The sequence below is a fragment of the Colius striatus genome, chromosome 9 (assembly GCF_028858725.1).
Source record: "Colius striatus isolate bColStr4 chromosome 9, bColStr4.1.hap1, whole genome shotgun sequence".
Lineage (NCBI taxonomy): Eukaryota > Metazoa > Chordata > Aves > Coliiformes > Coliidae > Colius > Colius striatus.
The window spans coordinates 26194869-26219919 of record NC_084767.1 but is presented as its reverse complement, the minus strand read 5'-3'; the positions used below and the strand labels follow the sequence as shown (position 1 = coordinate 26219919).

General features: G+C 41.2%; 1 protein-coding gene across 1 annotated transcript in view; it reads right to left on the bottom strand.

The window, feature by feature from the left end:
* ERBB4 (erb-b2 receptor tyrosine kinase 4) overlaps positions 1-25051 on the bottom strand; it is a 422209-nt gene that overhangs the window by 90640 nt on the left and 306518 nt on the right. Inside the window, exon 21 of the mRNA XM_062001955.1 lies at positions 11304-11489. Within this exon, the coding sequence (XP_061857939.1) occupies positions 11304-11489 (186 nt within the window). The remainder of the gene's footprint in view (positions 1-11303; positions 11490-25051) is intronic.

Genomic DNA, 25051 nt, shown 5'->3' with positions numbered 1-25051 from the left:
AGGTCTTTGAAGAGGACAAAGTCAGCTCTCCTGAAATCCTGGGTCACAGTCCTGCTTTGTGTCTTGCTTCTTCCACACAGCATCTTGAACTTTATCATCTCATGGTCACTGCAGCCAGGGTTGCCTCCAACCTTCACATCCCCAACCAGGCCCTCTTTATTTGTCAGTACCAGGTCCAGCAGCACACCTCTCCTTGTTGGTTCCTCGATCATCTGCGACAGGAAGTCGTTGTCAACAATCTGTAGGAACCTCCTGGACTGTGTGTGCTTGGCTGAGTGGTTTTGCCAGCAAATATGAGGGTGGTTGAAGTCCCCCATGAGGACCAGGGATTGTGACTATGAGGTAGCTCTCAACTGTTCATAGAAGGTCTCATCCACTTCCTTCTCCTGATTAGGTGGCCTGTAGCAAACTTCTACAACAGTATCACCTACATTACCCTGCCCCTTCATTTGCACCCACAAACATTCAACCCATCCCTCATGCCCTCCCGGACAGAGCTCAATGCACACAAATTGCTCCCTCACATAGAGAGTAACTCCACCTCCTTCCTCGTTGGCCTCTTTCCTAAACAACACACAGCCCTCCATAGCTGTGCTGCAGTCATGGCAGCTGTCCCACCACGTCTCTGTGACCACACTGAGGTCACAGTCCCACATCTGCACCCACATCTCCAGTTCCTCCTGCTTATTCCCTAGGCTGCGTGCATTGGTGTAGAGGCAGTGCAGGGGCTTACTCAAACACACAGGTTTCCCTGGACAGATGCAGGAGGATCCTCCCTGGTTCATCTCTCCCTCAGGGTGGTCAGCCTTCTGCATCTCATCATGGTGTCTGGATGAGGGGCACTTATTGTTGCATTCCCTGCCCTATCCTGTCTCCCTGTTAGACAGGATGGATTGTTCTCAGTCATGCTTTCATGTAATTTGGATTGGCTTACTGATTGTTGACACGGGAGACATTGCTGTAGGCAAGTCGCTATGTAAAGGAATTCACAAGGCATGTTTGAGTCTAAATACAAACCAAAATTGTATTACAGTATAGTATTTTAGTTATATACACAGGTTCCTAGGAAATGTTGGTCAAAACATTTTTTGGGGAAAATAACTTTGCTTTCTCAAAAACTGACTTTGGTTATGTGAGTGAAATAACCTGACAAAATATCATTTTGGAAAAAAACAGAACAAAAACATTTATGAAAGAGTCAGTTGTAATGTTTTTGTTTAAAAACTACTTGGTTTAAAATTAAATTTTAAACAAAGGTTAGTATACATCCAAAGACATTTCAAAGGTCTTGGAAAAATGTCCTCATTTGGAAAATTTAGAACTGTTTAGAAACGTTTTAGTTCAGGGCAATGCATTCTTTTAATGCTCATTATTTTCATGGAATATATAAATAATCCTATTTTATCTCTAATCAGAGGATATTAAAGTGTTGTAGGACACTTTAATATCTTCTTCTTTTAAGTCATGCACCATGTGGAACATGATCTCCTCTGCTTGCTAACATGGACAGTTAGTAAATAAAAACAGAAGCAGTGAGGATTTTACTCTGGCCCACAGACAAGGGCAAAGTTTAAGGAAGCAGGAAGGTCACAGGATGAAGAAAGAAAACCAAACTAAAGTGAAAACTGTTGCATACTGAGAGCTAATTTGCACAAGCAGGTTAGACAGAAACAGATGGGCTGTGGGAAAGTGGGAGAGAGTTGACTAATGACACCTGACTGCCAGATGACCCTGTAGGTTTGGGGGCTGGCACGACACCTGAAACAATGCCAGCAGCCAATTGAAACTGCCCCTTTCCCTCTCACATTTCATTAAGCAGACTCACCTTGGTCTTCTGCTTGGCACAGGAGCACACACAGAGATCATACAGCATTCCCAGGAAGCACATTCTTTCAGCTGTACTCCCATTCCATCCTCAGTTTATCAAGGAGCTGTTTAACTGACTGTTCTTCCCTGCTGTGGGTGTATTCCTTGCGCTGTCTTGGGAGAAGCAGTTACACATGGGGAGCGGATAGCTTGGGGTTTTTTTAAGATACTTCTGGATGTAGGACATGGTCAGTAGCTCTTGTGCTAACATCTGTCTGCTAGCTTTGATCTCACACGTAGAGACAACAGCCCTCATGTGGAACAGCATCTGACGAGCATCTTCTCTCCCTTTCAAGACACAAGTTCTTTTTTCTTGTACAAAAAACCTGCTGGATTTATGCCTAAGAATTGGATTGCACAGAACTTGGAGATCTAGTTAATTGTGAAAGCTAAGCTCTATTCAAATATAGGCACATCCTTCAGAGTCCCAGAACCATTTGTAAATGACCTTGCAAAGTTTCCTGAAGACTCTTACATGGTTTTAGGAGCAGGATTTTGTTGGGTATGTGCATGTTGTGGTACTCTGCAAAAAACCCAGGGAGTCCTACCTTTAAACATCAATGCCTTGGCCATCCATTTCTTTATTAGTTATCCAAGCAGGGTAAGTTATAAAATACACTGTTGAAAGAAAGATGTTCACCAGGGAAAAAAACTATTTGAATTTATGGGTATATATAGAGAGAAATCCAGCTTTTGCTTCTAAATTCCAGCAACTTAAAAATGGCCAAATACATATATTTCTTGAATAATAATAAAAAAAAATAATGCTTTGGGCTGAGACATTTTATGCCAAGTCACAGTCCAGAGTGGAATTTTATACTCAAGTTATAAACCTGAAAAATATGGGCTTAAAATGGAAATCCTGACAGACCCTAGTAGGTGCTCCTATAATATCTTGAATTTGATTTAGGAGTGGTTTTCAATAGTGCTTTCCCAAGCCAGTCTGTTGGGGATCACTAGCAAAAATCTAATGATTTTTTTTTCCCCCAGTGCAGCTCAGTGTACTTGATGAGAATGCTGGTACGTTCAGGCAAAGCCAGCCTCCAGAGCTTTTGTAGCCTGTGGCTGTCAGATCCCCAATATCAGAGACCCTATAAATGTCAGTGCTAAGCGCACCTTTCATTTAACAAAACAATAAATTGTCTGTCTATGCAACAGATCGCTCATTTCTGTGCCTTTACAAAGGCCGGTGTGATTTGCAAATGGCTGAAAACTCTCTCTTCACTTTTATTTCTAACAACCAGAAACCACGGAACTGTCTTTGGGAGTACTCGATTTTTGGAAGAAGAAGTCTAGGTAATTCAGGAGGACTAAGATAAAAACTGGGGAAAGAATGACTACCAACCACTATAAATCTTTCCTGGTCACTACTAAGCTGAAAGCAGGGTAACATCCCTGCTCACAGGACCTTATGGAGTACAGAAGGGTACCATACTCCGCAGAAAAGAAATCAAACCACACTTCTGTTAATAGTTCTGACCTTAGCCTAGTTCCTTCAGTATCTGCTTTGTCCCAGATTCTCTGTATGTCCTTGTCATCACCTGCACCCTTCACATTTATCCCTCTGTAAATTAAGCTGTCAGAAAGCTATAAGGTTAGCCTACGCTAATCTTCTAGACAGCGTAGTCAGTGGAGATAGTCACCTTCAAAGGTTGAGTCATTCCACCCAGCTCTAGAGCTAGCAACCAAACATATATATATATACACACACACGGACATACTAAAGACCACAAAAAAACTCAAACACTGTCATAACGAGGTGGTTATAATATGCAGAAGAGCCTTAGAGAATTAGAGGTCAGAGTACAAAGCTAAAAGAAAGAGATCTCTATGATATTTATATGAACCCAACCTTACATTTTTGTTCCTGTGGTTCTGATGCAATCTTCCAGGTTCAAATATCCCTCCCCCACAAACAAGCACAACACAGGGGGTTCATGAAGTCATCAGTTAGCCAATATTAAACCTCTCAAAACCAAATGCATTATTGTGAGAGAAAACAGGAAATTCACGTCCTCTCCAGACCCTCTAATGAGATACAAAATCACAGAAACTGGTGGGTGGGAGGCATGATACTCATGTGCTGTGAGAGTACTGAATGGGTATCAGCTAGAGGGAGCTAAGCAGCCAAAGAAAGAGAATGAAGGAGAGTCGATGACACAGAAGGAGTAAAAGGAAAGAGAGGTTGACACAAAACACTGTAGAAGTAGGGGAAAGACAGAAGAAAAGAAAACAAAGGGAAAAGTTACAAAGCAAGAAAGAGAGTGCATTTTCTAAGCAGACAGGCAGTCTGAGATGAAAGAAATTAAAGAAAGGAAAAAACCCAACTTGTTCAACACTGAAGTTAATGAATTTTATCATGTTTTGCTTCATGATAATGCTTTTCATGGTAAACTCCTGTACACAACTGGGATTGCTAGAAAAGATAAAGAAGTTACGGAACCAGTTCAATACTCCAGTGAAGTGACTGGTGAAGAAAGTGGGAGAACTGCATAAAAATCTCCATAAACAGGTGTGCAGTTATGTAGAAAAACATGGAATACTGCGCCTGCCAAGGAAACACGCAAAGCGCACAGATGCTGTAATTATTTTTAATAGGATCCAATTCCCTGATTTATCTGGAGAATTATTTCCAGCCATAGCAACTAATCATCAAGGGAAGAATTGCCAGGCCCTGGTCCTATGTCCCAGCTTACTACCAGGTGGCTGCACTCCATATACCCACATTGACCTAAGCCTGGCAGATCAGACATGATGATCAAAGTCAACATTTATTTCCTCCTCTTCCTTGGATGGAAAAAATAAGTGAGAGGGAGAAATGAAACTTCTTCAGCATCTTAACAACGCCCAAGACAGTCTGGTTAACCACAAGGAAGAAATCTGTTCCCTTCTGACACTTAAAAGTTAAAAGCCAGGATGCAGAACTCTGTAAAATCCACCTGAATTTTGTCACAAGGGCTTCTCAAGTTCATATGAGCTTTTTTAACCTGCAGAGCTGCACAGTAGAGTACCAAAAAAGACCCCGGGCATGGGCAAGGTGGAGTAATTCCTCCCAGAGACCTGATGGCATACTCTCTTTCAGTGAGAGCTCTTCAGTGACACCAGAAAAAGCAGTGAGAAAATAGTAATGAATAACAGGAATAAGAAGAAAAGCTGTAGAGAGGGATTTAGGAGAGTAAATGATAATTTTGCCACCTATTTTGATTTTGTTCCTCCACACAATTAAAACCTTGTTTCAATATGGCTTCAATATGCCCTTAATTTCATAGCCCATAGTTTAGATACTACTCTTCTATACATTGCACTTCCTAATAGAGCAGCCCCATTAGTAAACTATATTTATGCTAATGTACTTGCTTGCAGTGATAATTATCACAGTCTTTAGCCCTGGTCTTTGCCAGTGTGAGCACGTCAGAAGGAGTTGGTATAGCATTATAATTATACAATTAGCCTTGTCATGGCACGGAGCTATGGGAATAGAGACATCTTGACGCTTAAGATGTGGACAGCTGATAGATGATTGTCATTAAGCTCTTTTGTTCACTCCATGATAGAATAGTCATTGAGCTGTAGGGTAGGCTTCTTTCATGAAAAAAGACAGACTTTGAACCACAGTCTCTATCCTCCACCTTTTCCAAATCTGTCTGGTCACCCTGATTCCTCCCACTTCATACAGCTCGTCTCATCTGCAGCAAAAAATCAAAAACTGTCTCTAACAAGTCATTACTAAGTCATCAAGCCTTGATGGAGGAGAAAGGCTCCTAACCTCAAAAGTCCAGCTATAGAGACCTCACTTGCCTTCAGTCTTCCCTGCTTAGAGCATCCCTCACTCCATACATGAGGAGCGTAGATTGGAACCCATTTAATTTGGGATGTGAGCTCCTGGGTCAGCTTCTCAGTTGAAGAGATCAACAGAGGTCCTTTGAATTTCACACAGTCTGTGAATTTACATCCATTTGAGCAGCACTGTCCTGGGCAGTAATAAAATATGCCTTTCTGAAAAGCCTGGCATGGAGAGAGGCTTCAGGAGCAAGCTGCAGATAATAATAAGGGACCCCTCTAATGTGAACCAGCTAAAAGGGAGAGAGAGAATAGGGCAGTAGAAAGAAGCAACAAGGAGGCTTTGCAACCGCCTTTGGCTTGAAGGCTCCTGGAGACACCCAGATACAGTTCTACTCTGCTGGCAGGGAATCCTTGGAGAGAGTAACAGCTGCAATTGTGCTTGAACAATATTCAACAGACTTGAAGACCTGCATCTGCTTCATTAAAATTCGATCCCCAAATTCCCCTCTCTCTTTTTCTTTCCTAGAATGTTTTCAAACATTGTTTTCCTGCATACCTAGATAACTGATGCTGTGCAGGGCTTTAGTTAAGGTAATTTGAGAATTCTTTTTATATTGAAAAGGTATAAAATGTAATCCCCTGAAGTACTTGATTTTTCCTTCCATGACATTCCACTGTATCAACCTACTTCTGCTTTACCTCATTAGTATTCTAAGCAGTTGTGAACGAATTATTTTAGTTTAGAACACGAAAAACAGGCCTGGCAGGCCCTGAAGGATACAGAGCAGAATGGAATGGAATGGGGCACTGCCTAAGACCCAGGAGAGCTGAGCTCAGCTCAACAGGCTAGGTCATTGTAGTAAAGCTGCTCTGTTTTAGGAAGTTTACTTCCTTTCTCACTCTTCCTCTGCCTTGTCCTCTTTGGGACAGGAAAAGTTCCTCTGCATTCAAACACTGCTCAATATAATTGGTGCAGAATTAATGCAAATCAACAGCAACAGAATGAAAACAAAATTGTATCAGAAAAAAAAGTAAAGCAGTAGATGGGGCTGCTTGGGTTGAACTTCTGTGTTGAATTTAGCTAGTGGTGTATGCAATGTTACAGAAACAAAATGCGTTTCTATATGCCCTTGAGAGAGACAGAGTACAGCACAAAGGTCCACAATAATTCCAACAGGTCCCAGGCTAATTTTTCCACTAGAGTAACGGTGAGAAGATATAGTCTCAAATTTAGGTGCCTTATAGTTAAACTCACCTAGTGGCAGAGTGTAACTAACTCTTGCTGACTAAAAACTTCAAGATGTTTCTTCTCTTCTTGAATGCATTTCCATAAGAATGTCTTCACTCCCACACCTCCAAGTTGACAGGAAGTGTGTTTGGCCAGTCCTTGCTGAGAGAAATTATATCAAACGTTGAAATATCAATGCACAGTATCTTTTTAGGGGGAAAAATCTTCCTGATTTACATGTATCTATCATACAGTGTCTGACAAGGATGTAATTCACCTACTAAGAATTCACTACTAGGCTCATGCCTAGAATTTGATTTTCAGTCTGTTTCTCAAGTAGCCAACATTATTCCATCCTTCCATGCTCTAAGGCCACCAAAGCTGTCACTCTTGCTCCCACTCTAGGAAGTATCTTTATACGTGAGCACAGTTTACTGCTTTACTGGACATCAGACTCCACAGAAAATTGCTGAGCTGAAATCAGAGCTAAAAGGTTAAACATTCAGTCCCTGAGACAATACGCATAGAAGTGAGACACAAGGAGATGCCTTGTGTATCTGCAAAGCAGGAGAGAAGAATTGCCTTAGACACAGCTGCTGTCTAACACCATGTTTTATGCAGAATGCTTAGGGGCTTCTCTATTTTTATAACTTTTATCCATAAAATTAGAACCTAAAGCTTTTGGAAAGAGAACACAATTACCCTACAATGATATAACAGTCAGAATAAATTCAACACAATCTGTATAAGCAAAAACAAAAAGCATCCAACCTTTTTTTTTTTCCCCCCTCAATTGGCAGTAGATAATACCTAATAACTGCCCTATCATCAACCTTCAGAAATGATCTCCAGAGACATATGCAGGTTGGCAACCAGGCATAGCGCCTAAGTAGTTTTTGCATCTATTTGTACAGAAGTAGAGACATATGGAAATGAACAGCCTGGCAGAGTAAGTGAACTCTGAAGCAATGACTTCGATAAATAAATGCCTGCACATTGGCAGACGGAGAAAAGCGCAGTAGGGAGGAATTATATTGCAGCAGCAACTTGATTTTAAACGATTCGTAAAAATTAGCCTGAACTTAAGAACTGAGGCATTTCTAATTCCTTCAGTCCTCTTCTTGCTGGGGAACACTCTCTCTATAAGAAGAGAGAAGGTGAAGGTAGAAAGATGCATCTAACGTAAGATAGATACCAGAAGCTGCTTCAGGGAGCAGACTGGGACTCAGAGGTCACTTATTGTCTCCTATTTAATTGCTAATCATGCCTTTGGTAGCTTTCAGAAAGATAGAGCTGCAATGTGACCATAATGGATATGGGTACATGGGATACACAGATCTCTCCTACAGAGAACCAAAACTTGTGCTTGATGCAATAGCCACTTCCCATGTTCATTCCATTGGAGACCAGTCTATTTGCAGGAAAATTGAATCTTTCCTATTTGCAGGCTGCAGACTGATTCCTAGTCACTGTTAAATGTGACAAATGAGTGAAAAACAAGTTACTACTCTCCTACTGCTATGAGGGGACTTACACATTTATTTCACTTTTTGGGATAAGGGGATTCCTTGTCTGGTGATCTCAAAGATTATTCCTTTTACCAGTTATGAAACAGTTTCTTGTGTATGTTCCCCTTCCTCAATCCTAACTGACATTACAGTCAGAGATAGTAAGAGAATAGGTATTTCTGTATCCCATTAGAGACCACAGTGTAATGCAGAAAATTCTGTGCAACATTTGCATGACTCTTACACATTTGCCCTGTGCACAGCCTCACACTTCCCCATCTCTTTCCTCTCTTCACTAATAGCCTCCTGTACCTTTATGCATAGAAGCAACCAGATGCGGAAGATTTTTAACACACAACTGTCATTCAAGGTCTCCAAAGACAAGAAGAAATTAAAGATACATTTCCATCATAAGATTTTGCCATACTGGCATGGTATGCAACTAGTCAGTACCTGTGGTGACCGACTCAACTCTAAGTTAATGTCATTCCCTCCTAAATACCACTGGTGCAGCAAAATGCAGAACTTTGTCAAACAAGTAACTGATTTTCCCCATGTCCAGTGCCTACCTCTTTGGTAAAAGTAAGAGAAGGAAAAAGACACATGAAAAAATTGAGACAGAAATAATCCTGACAAATTGTGATGGCCCAGGTCTAACAAGTCAGCTATATGTACCAAGTCCTGCACTTTTTCAAGGAAATTGTCACTTGCTTCTGTCCCCTTTATGGTTACCCAAGCGAAAGAGCTTCACACTGTTACGTGAAGCCAAGGCAAAATTAACCTCAAGATTGCTGTCATACAGAAGCAAATGAATTTTACTGAACTTTAATAAACTATCTAAACTTCACCGAGCTTCCCCTCAATAACAGGTCACCTTTTGTTACAAAGAAACTCATTTTCTCTTCCTAATGCTCTATCAGTTAATATTAGATGTATGATCTTGCTTGCACCACTTCATTATCCACCAACTTAGAGATCAAATATTTGTAATAATACCTCCTCCCACATCACACAATGATCAAAAAATCCAGCAGACAATGATTTTCAAACGAGCGTACCTAAATCCAATTCCCATGTTATGTTGAAATCATTACAAATCAGTTTAGAATCTGTTTCACTTTGAGGACAATCCCATGGATCTGTCAGTTCTGTAAATTCCTACTAGGGATCAGGCTATCTCTTTCACTACATCAGCTGCCCTCATAAAGTCCCCAGCACGGCAAGTACGGCCGTTAGTCCAATGAATCAATGGCTATTTGCATGCACAAAGTGAAAATAAAAATGGATTATCTTTTCACATATGCCACTGTGTAAATGTTTTGTAATAAATAATAACAGCCACTATCAATCAAGAGAGTGGAGAACAGATGGGATGGAGGATGTGTTGAGAAAAAAGACTTGAACAGGAATATGTATTTTCTTCCCCATCTTCCCTGGTCTGGTAACAAGTCTAAATACACCTCTACAAATCTCCAGATAGAGATAATCCTCGTCAGTGTGTTCCAATATTCTGTGCAACTCTGACTGCTTTCCCATAACATAGTAGAATCACAGATATTAGCACATCTATAAAATGTTACAATATCAGAATGGGGGTTTGGGATTCCCCCCATCCTTTTTATGGATCAACCTCTCTACCCAACAGTATCATGGTACTTCACCTACTGTCAACTTCAGGCAAGTTTGACAACATGCTGGAAAGAAAATAGTCCCCACGAATGAAGAATCTCAAACTCCTCTCCTTGAACAAAAATCAGGGCTAGTTGGATCTCTCAGTTGTCTTACTTTTCTAAGAAAATATTTTTTATTTAAGTATTTAAAAGAAGTAAATTTTTATTGATGGCTGCTCTTCAGTCCAGAAAAACATTACAATGAATTAAGATTCCATAATAGATGTTGTAGCAAATTCACTTAAGGCTGCAGATTTAATATAAGAGGGCAGTCTGTAGTACACATTTGTATGTTACAAGCAAGTATTTTCATAAAAATAATCTAAAATTTTAAATAAGGGACAAATAACTCTAAAAAAAAGTGGGTTCCAGATTCCCATTTGTAGTGACATCAATGTACACAACTCTAGTTGTGCAAAAGAGCCTTTAAAGTAGATAAAAATTATGGTCCTTGATACTTCCAGATCTTGTTAGTCTTTGCAATCAATTATTAGTAAGTTGTTCCTAGTGCAACACCAAATACCAAACATACCTAAAAGTATCTGTAAAACATTGTGCAAGGATTACATGAGGGCTGCATTTACGATCTCTGCTCCACCTCAGCTGAAGCAGTCTGTATCTGAACAATAATGGCTTCACTCTTGCTCCTAAAACCCCCTAGAAAGGCAGGGAGCATTAAGCCATGGCAAGCAAAGCAGGATCCAGCCCTTGAGAGTTCTCCTTCTGCAAAGATGAGCAATATTACCCTCAGTCTCAGCTGTTGTGATAGGTCTTAAACACATCAGAACCACAGTGGTTCCCAAAGGAATGACATGAAGTGAATATTTATCTTCTTGGCAGTGTGGGGGCAGACAATTGATGGCATATCAGAATTTAATTGGCAATGCAGATTCAAAAAGGTTGAAAAACTACAATCATGTTAAATTGATATCTATTAACGTGAACAGTAGAGGAGGCTGAAAAATCATCCTGTGCTCAGCCCCAGATGTCACATAGGGGGCTCCTTACCCGACTTCCCTGCCAAGTCCCCCCATTAACATTGAGTTGGAATGACACTCAAGAAAAATACTTTGGTTTACAAGTTATCAAGTGATGTATAATGTTGTAAGCAGCCAAAGTAGTGCATACTTCAAGAACTATTTAACCTTCTTGAAAACAAAAACACTCCTGAAAAAAAAAAAAACACTTTTTTTTTTCCCAGTAAGTTACAAAGAAGGCAAAAAACAGAGAACAGCATGAATTCCATACCTTAGCTATTTGGACACACCAGTTTAGCAGAAGCTGGGATCCGATATTATCCTTATGTTCATGAACATAATCCAACAGGCAGCCATGAGGCATCAGTTGAGTGACTAGTTGAATGGTTGGGCTCAAGCAGACACCCAGGAGTCTCACCAGGTGTGGGTGGTCCATGCTGGCCATGATAAGAGCTTCCTGTAACAACAAAAGTGACTCAGTTACTCCATTGTGTTTAAAGACTTAAAGCACAGGTTTGCTATTTCCCATAGAGCATCTAAAAGGGATAAGTGCCATGATTCTGATGTTGTCTATCCAGTGCTAGGCATACTTAGGCAAAATACAGTATGACATAATGTATTCTTGGTGTAATGAGCCCCAAGCAATGGGACAGACTATCTAAATAGATTCAGTGTAAGCTCAGATCAGAAATTCTGCACTGCTTCTTCCGTGTCCCATTACAACCACGAAGATGTACATATGACACATTTGACTTTGCTTAAAGTTCTCATTGATCTTATCTCCTTTGTTTCTCAAATATATTTTCCCAATTTGTGGTCAACTCTGGACACAAGTGCAGACTGTGCCACTCATGTATATTTGTGTATAGTTAGATGGTCAGTTAGGCCTCACTTGGCAAGATATTAGACTAAGCTGTACTAAAATGTCTTACTGGATCAGAGGTTTTATGCCTAGTATTTTACAGGCTTAAGCATCTAACAATAATACATTCATTGAAGCCCTCCCAAAGTTCAATCTGCAAAGGGTTAAGAATCAGGAGGTTTAGTGTGAGCTTTTCAAATATTCTTGATACTCAAAAGTCCTACTGGAAATCAAGAGATTTGTTAAGTCATTAGGATATGACTATACTACTGTTTCTGACTGTTGTATGGCAATAGCAACAAGTAAGTCACTACAAAAAACAGTTTTCCAAATCTGGGCCTCTTCACTCAGATTCTTTCAAAGTCCTCTACCAACAGATCTTGTGTAATTTGTTTTTGGTTTTACATGCTTCAGCTTTTCATAAAATGAACAGGATCTTTCATCTATACTTGATCTTTTTCAGATCATAAGTTTTCAGAGGTTTTCAGCTAGCTAGTAATGTTGTCCAGTACCAAGGACCAGAGCAACTTAATCTTGGCTATACTATTCATCCCTAAAGTTCATATCACTGACAAATAGCACAGGAGTTTCTTGTAAAAAAAGTACATGCCTGTTCTTAGAGGTAATGCTGCCATCACGAGCAACTGGCACTCAAAAAAGGCAGAGTAAAAGTTTTTCATAGAATCATAGAATGGTAGGGGTTGGAGTGGACCTTTAGAGATCATCTAGTCCAATCCCCCTGCAGAAGCAAGTTCACCTAGATCAAGTCACATAGGAACATGCCCAGGCGGGTCTTGAAGACCTCCAAGGAAGGAGACTCCACAACCCCTCTGAGCAGCCTGTGCCAGGGCTCCCTCACCTGAACAGTGAAATAGTTTTTTTCTTATGTTTAAGTGGAACTTTTTGTGTTCCAGCTTCATCCCATTACCCCTTGTCTTGTTGCTAGCTACTATAGAAAAAAGGGATGCACTAAGCTCCTGACATCCACCCTTTAGATATTTATAAATGTTAATAAGATCACTCCTGAATCTCCTCTTTTCCAGACTAAACAGCCCCAGTTCCTGCAGCCTTTCCTCATATGAAAGATGTTCCATACCCCTGATCATCTTGGTGGCCCTGCGCTGGACTCTCTCCAGAAGTTCTCTGTCCCTCTTGAGCTGGGGAGCCCAGAAATGGACACAGGACTCCACATGAGGCCTCATCAGAGCAGAGTAGAGAGGGAGAAGAACCTCCCTTGACCTGCTGGCCACACTCTTCTTGATGCATCCCAGGATGCTATTGGCCTTCTTGGCCATGAGGGCACATTGCTGGCTCATGGTTAGTTTATTATCAACCAGGACTCCCAGATCTCTCTGCAGAGCTGCTCTCCAGCAGGTCAATCCCCAGCCTGTACTGCTGCATGGGGTTGTTCCTTCCCAGATGCAGGACTCCGCACTTGTCCTTGTTGAACCTCATGAGATTCCTCTCTGCCCAACTCTCAAGCCAGTTGAGATCCCACTGAATGGCAGCACAGTCTTCTGGGGAATCAGCCAGTCCTCCCAGTTTGGTGTCATCAGCCAACTTGCTGAGGGTACACTCTGTCCCCTCATCCAGGTCGTTGATGAAGATGTTGAACAAGACTGGCCCCAGAACCCATCCCTGTGGAACTCCACTGGCCACAGACCTCCAACTCGATTCTGTGCCATTGATCACCACCCTCTGGGCTCTGTCATTCAGCCAGCTCTCGATCCACCTCACTGTCCACTCATCGAAGCCACACTTTCTCTCTCATTCCCTAAGTCAACTCTTCCATTTCAAGACCACTTCATCATGGCAATGGAACAATGAAAAATGAGATGAAAATGCTTTGTAAAGCTATTTTCATTCTCTTTCTTCTTAAAAAAACCTATATGACATCCTTCTGACAACTTAAAGAATATAAGCTTTAATAGCGCCAAAGAAAGAAAGAAAGAGAGAAAGGATGAGGAAAAAGTTGGCATCAGAGGAATGCAGCATACCCCAACTCATAAAAGTTTGAGTTTTTTTTCCTTTCCCTATATTAAGGCAAAAAAAAAGTCCTGGCAAGTAGGCTGAGTTTGTATTACAGAAAATTGCTCATCATAGTACAAAGAATATTGAAAATCAAATTGCAGTGTATTTGCATAATAGTTCTTTTTCTTCCCTCTCCTTTTTCTTGTTAAAACCAAAAGATGAGCAAGACACTAATTGTAGGGTTTTTTCCCTCCAATAAGAAAAGAGCAGATGGCTTCCATTGGGGGGAGTTCTTCCTTTCTTTCTCTTCCTAAATGTACATCAAGAAATAAAATAAATATTTGAATAAATAGGGGCTATTTGCTGGAATGACTGGAGGAGGAGCTCTGAGGAAGATTCTAATGTAACAAATTAGAAAAGAGACCTTAAATTAAGTAGTTTTGCTCACATTCAAATTCATATAATTCTTTCTCACTCAACTGGTATGTACAAGTTCTCCTCGAAACAGTTGTAGCCTCTCTTCTGCAGTCACTATGAAACGTCACTGAAGACAACCAGAATAAACACCTATTGACAGGTGCATTGCCCAGTTGCAGAGCACAACATTACTCTGCCTTTTTTTTTTTTTTTTTTACTTTTTATTGTAGTCACTTTTCTTCTGCGGGTGCATAAGGAGAGAGTACTTATTGCCTGCTCCCTCTATGAGTAACGGTGAGATTTTCTCCAGGAACTTGGAGCAGCATACTTTATAATGAGGACTGTATTAGAACACAGACAATATATTGGTTTTTTTCACCAAGGGACCAGATGGAAAGCTTTGAAGCATGTGCTCCATTAGACTCCAACTACTTGCCATTTACAAGTCTATCTGAGTCCAAAGAAAAGATACTTCTGTACAATACCAAACACAAGTAGTGCCATTTTTCTCATTCTGATGTTACGCAAAGCACATATTTTTCCAGTAGTTTTGGACAATGGTTCCAGAAAAAAAATAAAGATTTTCTTAATAAAATCCTTTGGACTGCTCTGTAACGAATTGAGACACACATCAGAGAGCTAGGAAACCTTCAATATAGATCTAAGTCACTAATGGATACTAATTTAGCCCAAATCCTGGCTTCACGTAGTTATTCTCATTAGTAAAAGTATTGTTATTTTTATTGAGCTAGCATCTACTACTAGAACTAAACCCAGGGTTATGTCTATCTGGCACAAACACGAAGTAAAAGATATTGCAATTGTTCTGCTAGGGTCTAATTAGACAAAACAGTCAAACAACAATAGAAACATTATGACTTAGTAGCATTTTAAAAATCTGTTCAGCAAATAAGGAATACGAGTCGCCATTTTAAAATCTGTTTGGACACAGAAGACCCTAAAGCTACAATCTCCATGGCACTTAAACATTCTGCAGTCTGCTTCCCAATTGTATTTTCTAAAACATCTAATCAGGTAAGGCACCTAAATTCACAGATGTGGCTGTCTGATGTTGGCATCTTTAAAAACCAGCCTGTGCAATTCACCATGTCTTTCGGTAGCCTTATGTCTGCAGATCTTGTCTCACACTCAAATGGCACAACTGTGTGAATAATTCTAAAATTGTGCTTATTCTAATTTAATGGAGAGGAAACTGAGGTACAGAAAAGCATGACCTAGTCTCCACAGTTACACAGGAAATCTGCAGCATTAGTGGGAAGTGAGCCTCGGATCACTTTATCTTTCTCGGGAAGAAAATCTCTTGAAGCTTAAAACAAAGGGGAGCAGGGGGAGAGAAATCTTTAAGATACAGGGCTTCATCTTTCCCTTGGGAGTCAGAGTCTTTGTAACATCATGTGCTCACACTAGTATCTGAGAAATGACAGGAGTGGTGACAGTTTTGAAAGGCTCCTGTTGGACATCCGGCACCCTCCATCTATCTACAGGACCAAGAAATCTTATCAGAGGAGTAACTCCCTAGCTAAACCAAATCTCTCCCTGGATTTTGTTTATGCTACTGTCACTGCTCAGGTATCAATTATCACAGCAGTGCGTGGCAGTTCTACACAGGACAGGTATAAGCCAGTGAGCTCAAACACAGGCAGCAGTTGCAGAGCTCAGCTTGCCCTTACCGCTAGGATGTATTTTTCAGTTTAAGTTGAGCCCTGACCAGCTGAGGCTGGTCAAAAGATCTCAGACGAGTTTCTTAAAATGAAGGCTGCCTATGTATATTCTATTCACAGCAGAGCTTACAGTGTTAATATAGCTGAGGAGAAGGATGGCTAAGTGCGAGCTTGATGCAGAACGCAGCTAATCCCACAGGTAGCTTGGCAGGGCCATTGTTTTGTGCCCCCAAGTTCATCACAGAGAATAGCAAGTGGCTTTCATTGAGCCTTTTGTGTACAACTCAGTATTACACTTCTCAGATATGCTATTTTACATCAGAAATCACGTCACATTGACTATCCCTCTCTTCTGCCCATTTAGAATGAGGATGAATTACTGCCATGTTAAGCTCAGTTCCTGTAATTTAAATACACAACCCTATATTAAATAATTACATTGAACAATGACATAAATGCTGTTTCAAGGCTTTACATTGTCCCATCTGTCATGTGCATTTAGTAACACAATAGCACACCCAGGAAGAAGAGTTTGTAGGTCCCAGTGAGCTGTTAGCAGACTTCTGACTCTGGTTTCTCTTGGCCTGGCTGCGTCAAAGGGGTCTCTGAGGAGGTGCAATTGCTAACCTACAGCCAGAGGCCAGAAGAATCCCTCAGAGTTTCTGCCTCTTGACTGTCAAAACAGTCTTAGACAGGCAGATCTTATTTAGGTCACGAGAGCTGGCTATCACTGTAATGATACAATGCAGAGTTATATCTAAGCTAAAAGCACTTGTCAACACGGATGACAAAGGGAACTAGCCGCTCACATCTCATAGGTCACTCAAGTTGCCTCCATTTCTCAGATAGCCTGGAAAATCCTACCTAAAACTGTGTTCTGATCTATCTACACTCTACAGTCATGTTTGAAATGCCTTTAATTTGACTGCTCTTCCTGAAAAGTAACTCAAAATCCAACTAAACAGGATTTTCATTTTGGCCTTCCAGGATGAGGCAAAAAAAGCAACTCTGGAGACTGAGAAGAAAGAGTGCTCTCTGTAATACCTACAGTATATCTTATACAATGGTTTTTAACTTCCTGCTTTCCTACTTTAACATGTTATTGCTAACAATTACAGCTGAACATAAATATTAACCAGCATGGTGGTCCCTGGAGAGCATTCTTTGATATTGGTTTGTTTCTCTGACCATTTAGTTGGCAAACCCGTGGACTTAGCAAGGTGCACATGCCACAAGCAATTACGTCATGCTTATGTCCATGTTGAAAATTTCTTCTCCACCTGGAGTGGTCCAGTGCACAACATTCTTCCAACACATGTCCTTGTTAGTACATCAGTTCAGTACATGGTCAAGTACCCCTGCCCAGACTGTTCCTGAGATGCTAGAGATGGCACACAGGCAACTCCTGAGATCACTGGGTCCTGGGATCAGGCAGAGCTGACAATGAGCCATCACTCTATTGAGACCAAAACCATGCTCTAAAGGAAAACCGAACATCAGAATCCCTCAACAGACCTTCTCTCAGCTGCTTACAGAGGCTCTGAAACATGTTGACAGGTGGTATCATTAAGACTCCTGCACCCCTTGACAGATCTAGTACCTTCAAATGCAGTACTTGATAACCTCATGTTCCTGCTGCTGAGGGCTTCATCTAACAAGAAAAGTCACATTTGAAGCAATACTGATTATCTCCTTATATGACTTAAATATCTGGCAGAGGGGAAGAGAGACTCCTTCTTTAATAAACGAGCTTCCTGAGTGCTAGTGGCCACACCACAGAGAGCACTGGGAGAGGGTTACTCTTAGGCAGCTGATTTCCCTTCCAGTGTGCCACATACATGTGCTATGCCCCAGAGCTAGTGCAGGAGATGCTTCTCTAGAATGGAGAGTGTGTTTCACAGGTCTGCTGCTCCAATTCAGCAAGCCCAGTCAATCCTGACAAACATATGCACCTGATAAAGCGTTCAATGAGCAGGGGCAAAGCCTGACAAATTCTTTGATTTCCTAACCTTCTGCTTCTAACTGTTCTCACCATGAAATGCCCTCAAACAAAACAAAACAAAAAAGAAGCTAGAAAAGAACAATCCACCTGTTTTTTCTAATCATTGTCAAGTGAATAAATGTACTTAAAAGCTGACTTCATACTGTCCTGGGCATTTTTTCTGAAAGAAAGAAACTGCTATGGTAACAGGAGATACTACAGTGAAGACACTGCTTTTTACATTAAAATTAGAATCTTCTAATGGCTAGGGCAAATATCTGTCTGGAATGCAAGTCTGACCTGCCTCAGGGCAGATCCAATTACGATCCAACATATTTTCAATACCTTTTGTTTGTCTGCTAGGTCTTTCAATTTTTTTAGGTTACAGCTGACTTAGACTATGCAGCCTGCACAATTACTTAAGTTGAGGCAGCACCACATACATCCTCAACAATGTACATGCCCACATCATGACTGTGATAGCCATTGCTACATTTTCCCTGCACTTCCTATGCAAGATGACGTTTTCAATGGCGTTATAGCAGCAATGCTATGTACTTTCAGTCCTCAGGCTGCAACTTTTTGCCACTCGGGCACATACTCTCTGCAAAACTACTGTTGAAATGTCTCAGCCAGTTCTGAAAATGAAATGAGAGACACAGCTATAGGAACCAACAAAGGAGATCAGAGCCCAAGAGCCCAGTAGCAAAAAGAGGGAAGACAGTAACAGAATAAACTGCCACAGCTGTTTTTCTAGGAACCATTTTACAGTCATTAGGAGCAGACACATTTAACAGGGCACTTTCAGGCAAAAGTCTTATTTGGGACTTGGCAACAGCTTCTATAACCAGTTTTACTGCTGTGTAATACCGTGACCAACACTTGAATGCTGCAAGGGCAAATTCAGCCCTGAGGTTACTACTGCAAGAATGAGATGTGGGTTTTAATTTGGCTCATGTGAGTAAGTTAGCAGATCTCATGTCCTGTGACTAAACAGGTTTCTGTCATTGTACCCTCCTGAGAAATAATAACAACACCTAGACTGCGTACAACAAACTGTCTCAACTTCTCACTGGAGAAGCAGGACTCGGGAGCAAATGAAGAAAGTTGTTGTTTTGGGTTTTTTTTAAATCATCTTTCTACACATCCATATCCATACTTCAAGCATAAGTCAAGATGAATATAATCACAGAATCGTTTCAGGTGGAAAAGACCTTTAATATCCTTGAGTCCAACCACTAACTTGGCACTGACAAACCCACTACTAAACCATGTCCCTCAGCATCTCATCTACATGACTTTTAAATATCTCCAGGGATGTGGACTCCACCACTTTCCTGGGTGGCCTGTTGCAGTGTGTAACAACCTTCTACTTACAGTAGATACTGGTTCATCAAGGGTTGTTGCACAGAAGTGTACTAGTGTACGTTCAGGTCCAAATCCTATACACTCACTGGACCTATATACACACACACAATCAATCCCTTTTTCTTTGGGGAAATACTGAGTTTGGCTGGCACAGCAAGAAGGTGTGGTTTTGGTCTTAATCTGTTTGGGACATAAGAGAATTGAGCTTTTTTGAATTCAGCTTGACTGGAGGTTTATCAGGTAGTAAGTGGAGTAAACTGCATACTTAGAGTGGAGTACAAGTGTGCTGCACCATTAGATGGTGAGATTAATTTATTCCTACAGCTCCGAGATGTGCCATTACACCCTACACTTTCTAAGATAAAAAATAACAATGAAAAAATAAAATTCCAAAGCAGGGGCTATCATGCACAAACATAAATATGTGATCTACAATGCAAAAATATAAATATGTGGTCTATCATGCACAAATATGAAGGAAACAGCATCAGGCAAGTGCTGCTCACTTGGCCCTAACCAAGCTTATGACATCGAGAGAAGATGGCTGTAGGTCCTTGTCCCACTCTGCCTCCAGGCTGCAGCTTTCTTTTTTTAAAAAAGAAAGCAGTACTGTGATCCCTGTCCTGCGACACTGAGAGCATGGGCAACCATACTGGCTGCAACAGAGCTCAAGCGCTTAAATTTAAGCACATGCTTAAATATTTGAAAGGGAAGTAGATCCGTTTTGTAGAATCCACACACCATATGCTTCTGTCTCCCAGCTCATCAGAGCCTGTGCTAAGCAGCTGAGGAGAAGTCTCAAATCTAAAGGAACAGACCTCTAGTGCACAAGCTAAGTGATCATTTTCCATCAGTCGGGGGACAACTCCCACCAGCCTTTCTGTGAAGCTTCCCTGAAAACACTGATTTTGGTGATTAGAAAGCAAAATCCAGACCATTTTCAGTTCACTTTTATGCATAAATGGCCAAGAGATCAGGACCTCAGCAACGAGGAAAGTTTCCACTGAAAGCCATCAAAACAAGGAAGAGTTTCAGACTAGCTACCCACTCTTGCAGATCTGGTGTAAGTGGTTAACAGCATGCATACTTCTTTATAAAAATATTGTTTCATTCTGAAAAATGTTTTACTGAGAATTTGTGACATATTATTTCAGAGTAGTCTGTCAAAAGTGGTTTTTCTTACTGTTTTGATGCAGCGAGCAAAAATGTTTGAAGTTCTAAACATACAGGCTAAAAAAGCAACCACTGCAATGTTATTCAAACAGGAAGGTAAACAGACCTTACCACTGACCAGCTTATAAACATTTCCAGCCTTGCAGATTCCTTTCAGTAGGAGGGAGTTATTGCTTTGATTTAAGATGAGTGATGGCAAGGACTCAAGCATGAGTGATAGAGGAAAAAAAAATCTATCAAGTTTTCACTCTTTTCTGAAGAGTCTTCGGGCATTGCTTTGAAATTTTCTGTTAGCACTCGAAAGCTTCACTGTATAATATCACACACTCAAAGCTCCTTCCTTCCTTCCTTCCTTCAGAATCAATTTAAAGTGATACCATCAGATTGTAATGTAATTTCATCAAGTGTACTGTCAACATTAAGAGTTGTTTTAATCAAAGATACAATTTGCCCATAAGCCAGGTATTTAATCTTTCACAATTGAGAATTCAAAATAGACTCATCTCCACGTTTCCCTCATTTGTTTCCAGTTGCCTAAAAGCATCACGTTCAGAACTCAAATACTGCAAAGGGATGATAATATTTTTTAAAAAGAGGTTTTGTTGGACTATTTGGTCTGCTGTTGGATGTTTTTTTCTTGATGAAGTTGCCATCAGTGAACCACAAAGTCTCTAAAAGCTGACACGGATTTCCCGAGTACAGAGCTTTCTTCTGTTCAATGTTACTCTGCCTGCTGTTTTCTCCCCATCCTTATTTTGATGCAAGTTTTCTCCTGTCCCTCCCATTTTCTTCCCAGTCCCTTAGAGTATGGGTAGGTGAGCGAGTGACCCTGAGGGCACTTGGCAGCAAGCCAGGATGGCTCCTCCATCCCCTTCCCTGGTCACGGGTGGGCATCAGCCCACTCGGTTCAGTACAGTAACGTGTCGCTGACAAGTGGCAAACTTTAGTAAATCAACGCAAAGGACAGCAAAAGTAGCTCACATCTTTGGCCTGGCCATAGTTTTGGAAGGCAGTATGTGTGTTCTTATAAAACTTAAGACTGGCAGCTTGTCTTATGCTCTAATCATAAGGTTTCACATGATCCTGTGGAAGTTTCTTACACTTCCACAGGATCACAGAATCTTAAGGGTTGTAAGGGACCTCAAAAGATCATCTAGTCCAATCCCCCTGCCACAGCAGGACCACCCAGAGTAGGTCACACAAGGACTCATCCAGGTGGCTTTTGAATGTCGCCAGAGAAGGAGACTCCACAATCCATCTGGGCAGCCCATTCCAGTGCTCCATCACCCCCACAATGAAGTTTTTCCTTGTGTTTCTTTGGAACCTCTTATGTTCTGGCTTGTACCCATTGCCCCTTGTCCTATCATTGGACATCACTGAGAACAGCCTGGCTCCATCCTCCTGATACCCACACTTTATATATTTGTAAACATTAATGAGGTCGCCCCTCAGTCTCCTCCAAGCTAGAGTCTCAGCTCCCTCAGCCTCCCATCACAAGATCTGAGCATGTCCTATTGTCAGGGTATTACATATATATATATAACCATATAATAATAATGTCTGTTTTTTCATGTTGTTAAAATCTTGACATGTGCAATAATCCTCACATTGAATACCGTGTCTGACCTTCAATCTGTGGCCATATCCAGGTCCAGACTTCTGTCAGGGTGAGTCGAACAACTCCAAGAACAAACTTGCATAAATGAGTAGCAAACTGTTTGTTACCAATACAAAAGCCTCAGTCAAATCAATAAGTACAATTGTATTTATTAGTGGTGGCTATGTAGATACTCTTACAAAGGCAAGGTCTCACTAAAGTATAGAAGCCAAGAACATAAAGTTATACGTAAACATCACTTAAACTTGCAATATTGCAGGAGGGAATGCCTGTTTTATAAGTAATCTATAAGCTGAGAGTAGTATAAATAGAGTAAAATCATAGAATCATAGGGATTGGAAGGGACCTTTAGAGATCATCTAGTCCAACCCCCCTGCAGAAACAGGTCCACCTAGATCAGGTCACATAGGAATGCATCCAGGTAGGTTTTGAAGACCTCCAAGGAAGGAGACTCCACATCCTTCCCGGGCAGCCTGTGCCAGGGCTCCCTCACCCTCACAGTGAAATAGTTTTTTCTTATGTTTAAATGGAACTTTTTGTGTTCCAGCTTCATCCCATTACCCCTTGTCCTGTTGCTAGGTACAATAGAAAAAAGAGATGTCCCAACCTCCTGACATCCACTATTTATATACTCACAAATATTAATGAGATCCTCCTTCAGTCTCCTCGTCTCTAGACTAAACAGCCCCAGTTTCCACAGCCTTTCCTCATAAGGAAAGAAAATCGAAATGGCTCTTCCTAACTGACATTGCCAGGGAAACTCAAGGCAAAGAAGGCACAATTAGAACACCTGGAACCCCAAGGCGCTACTGCTGTGCCAAAGTTAGTGCTAGAGAAATATTCACAGCAGCTCTATGGATATGCCATAGTTTTGGATATGCCAAAACAATGAGCAAGCTTGTTTTCTGATCTGAAGGACAGTCAGCTTGCACCCTGATTATAAAGCAATAACTCCATCCACACTGCAGGGAGCTTTGACTACTAGCACCTGGTTTGCATCTTACTGCCAGGATCACTAGTGACATTTAATAAACAGCCAGAAAAGGTATCCACAGCTGTTACACCATCAGCCTTTCCAATCAACACAACTATTTGGGATGAATTTTATAAAGCAGAAGTTACATATAATTAACTCATCTATTTCTCTTTGCATTAATTTCTGTTTTCTTTTTAAAAAAGTTTTTAAAGACCTAGGCTACCTTGGTGTGACATCCTAATGGGATCACACAATACGCTGTTCCTCTGAGAGGCATACCATGAAGCTCAGCAGAACACCGAGATGCCAGTTCTTAGGTCATCCTCAGCAGACTTACGTGCCAGTGAAATGCCAAAGCCATGGCAAGCTGTTGCACATCACTGGAGGCTGTACAGAAGTGTTCCCCAAGAGGTTTTGAAAGTAGATAAAGATGACATTTTTAGATTGTGCTGTGACTATGTAAATTCCACTCTCATCTCATAGAAGCAATTAGTAACAGAGGAAACAGAAGCATTGCTCTGCTTAAAATCACACAGGACACAGCATTCAGATCTTCAGAGATGATCTACCACTGCAAAATGTTTCCTATCCTTTACTCAGCTAAAGGAAAAAAACCGAACTCGCTCCTCCCACTCCTCCTCCGTGCTGTCCACAACTTGAACACATAGGAAAAATGTGTAATATTCCAGTTTGGATATGACAATATTCCAGTATAATAAATCATCAAAATCATTGAGCCAAAGACTTCAAACCAGAAATCCACTAGAGTTCATTCAAAAAGTGACAATCCAGATATTTCAATCACTGTCCTATTTCTAAACCATATTCTAGATGAGGAATGTAGTTCCATCAAGCTAATATATTTTACCAAGATATTTGTTCAATATTTTGCCAAGGAAACATTTCACCAAGGAAACTCACTTTCTTTCCTCATTTCAAACACCATTTATTTCCAAACACTTTAATTACTAAAATAACTTCACAGAGGACTTGTATTTTTAGCAGGTGACTCTAGCCACTGACGTAAACCATCAATACTTCAGTTACACAATTTGCTTGGCTTCAGAAAACATATAAAGAGCTAAATTCTGGTTTTATATACACATACAAATCACTGAACTCCACCAAAGGACACTACATAGCCAGAAAAAGCATCCTCACCACAGGACAATGCTTCCAAATAGATTCAACTTGGGGTTGCCTATCCACTGACATTAGCTCCACTCAGTAAATCAAAGTCTGGAGAACTCCCGTGGCTAGTCCCTGTTCTGCGATCTCCATCTTTACTGACGTCTTACATTTCCATCAGATAAACTGTTACTTGACTGTACCTCAGCTGTTTCCTACCTTTGCATTGATACTCCTCCATATGACAAGATTTACCAACACAAGACTGTAGTGGGCTCTTGTGGCCAGGTTTTGGTAGTGGGGGGCTACAGGGTTGGCCTCTTTAAAAAGAGCTGCCAGAAGCTTCCCCTGTATCTGACAGGGCCAGTGCCAGCCAGCTCTGAGATGGACACACTGCTGACCAAGGCTGAGCCAATTAGTGATGGAGGTAACACCTCTGTGATTAACGTATTGGAAAAGGGGAAGAAGTTGCTGTGCAGGTGCTAAACTGCAGCAGCAGGAGCAGAAGGGAGTGAGAATGTGAAAACATCTCCACAGACACCAAGGTCAGTGGAGAAGGAGGGGGAGGAGGAGCTTAGGCTCTGGAAGAGAGATTACCCTGTGACCTGTGGTGCAGCCCATGTTGAGGCAACTGTGTGCCTGCAGCCTACGGAGGTCCATGGCGGAGCAGAGACCCACTCGCAGCCTGTGGAGGACCCCACACCAGAGTGGGTGGATGCCCGAAAGAGGCTGTGGCCTTGTGGGAAGCCCACACTGGAGTAAGTTGCTGGCAGGACCTGTGGCCCTGTGGAGGGAGAGAAGTGACAGAATACCTTTGGTGAGCACCTGGCACCCAGTCAGGGT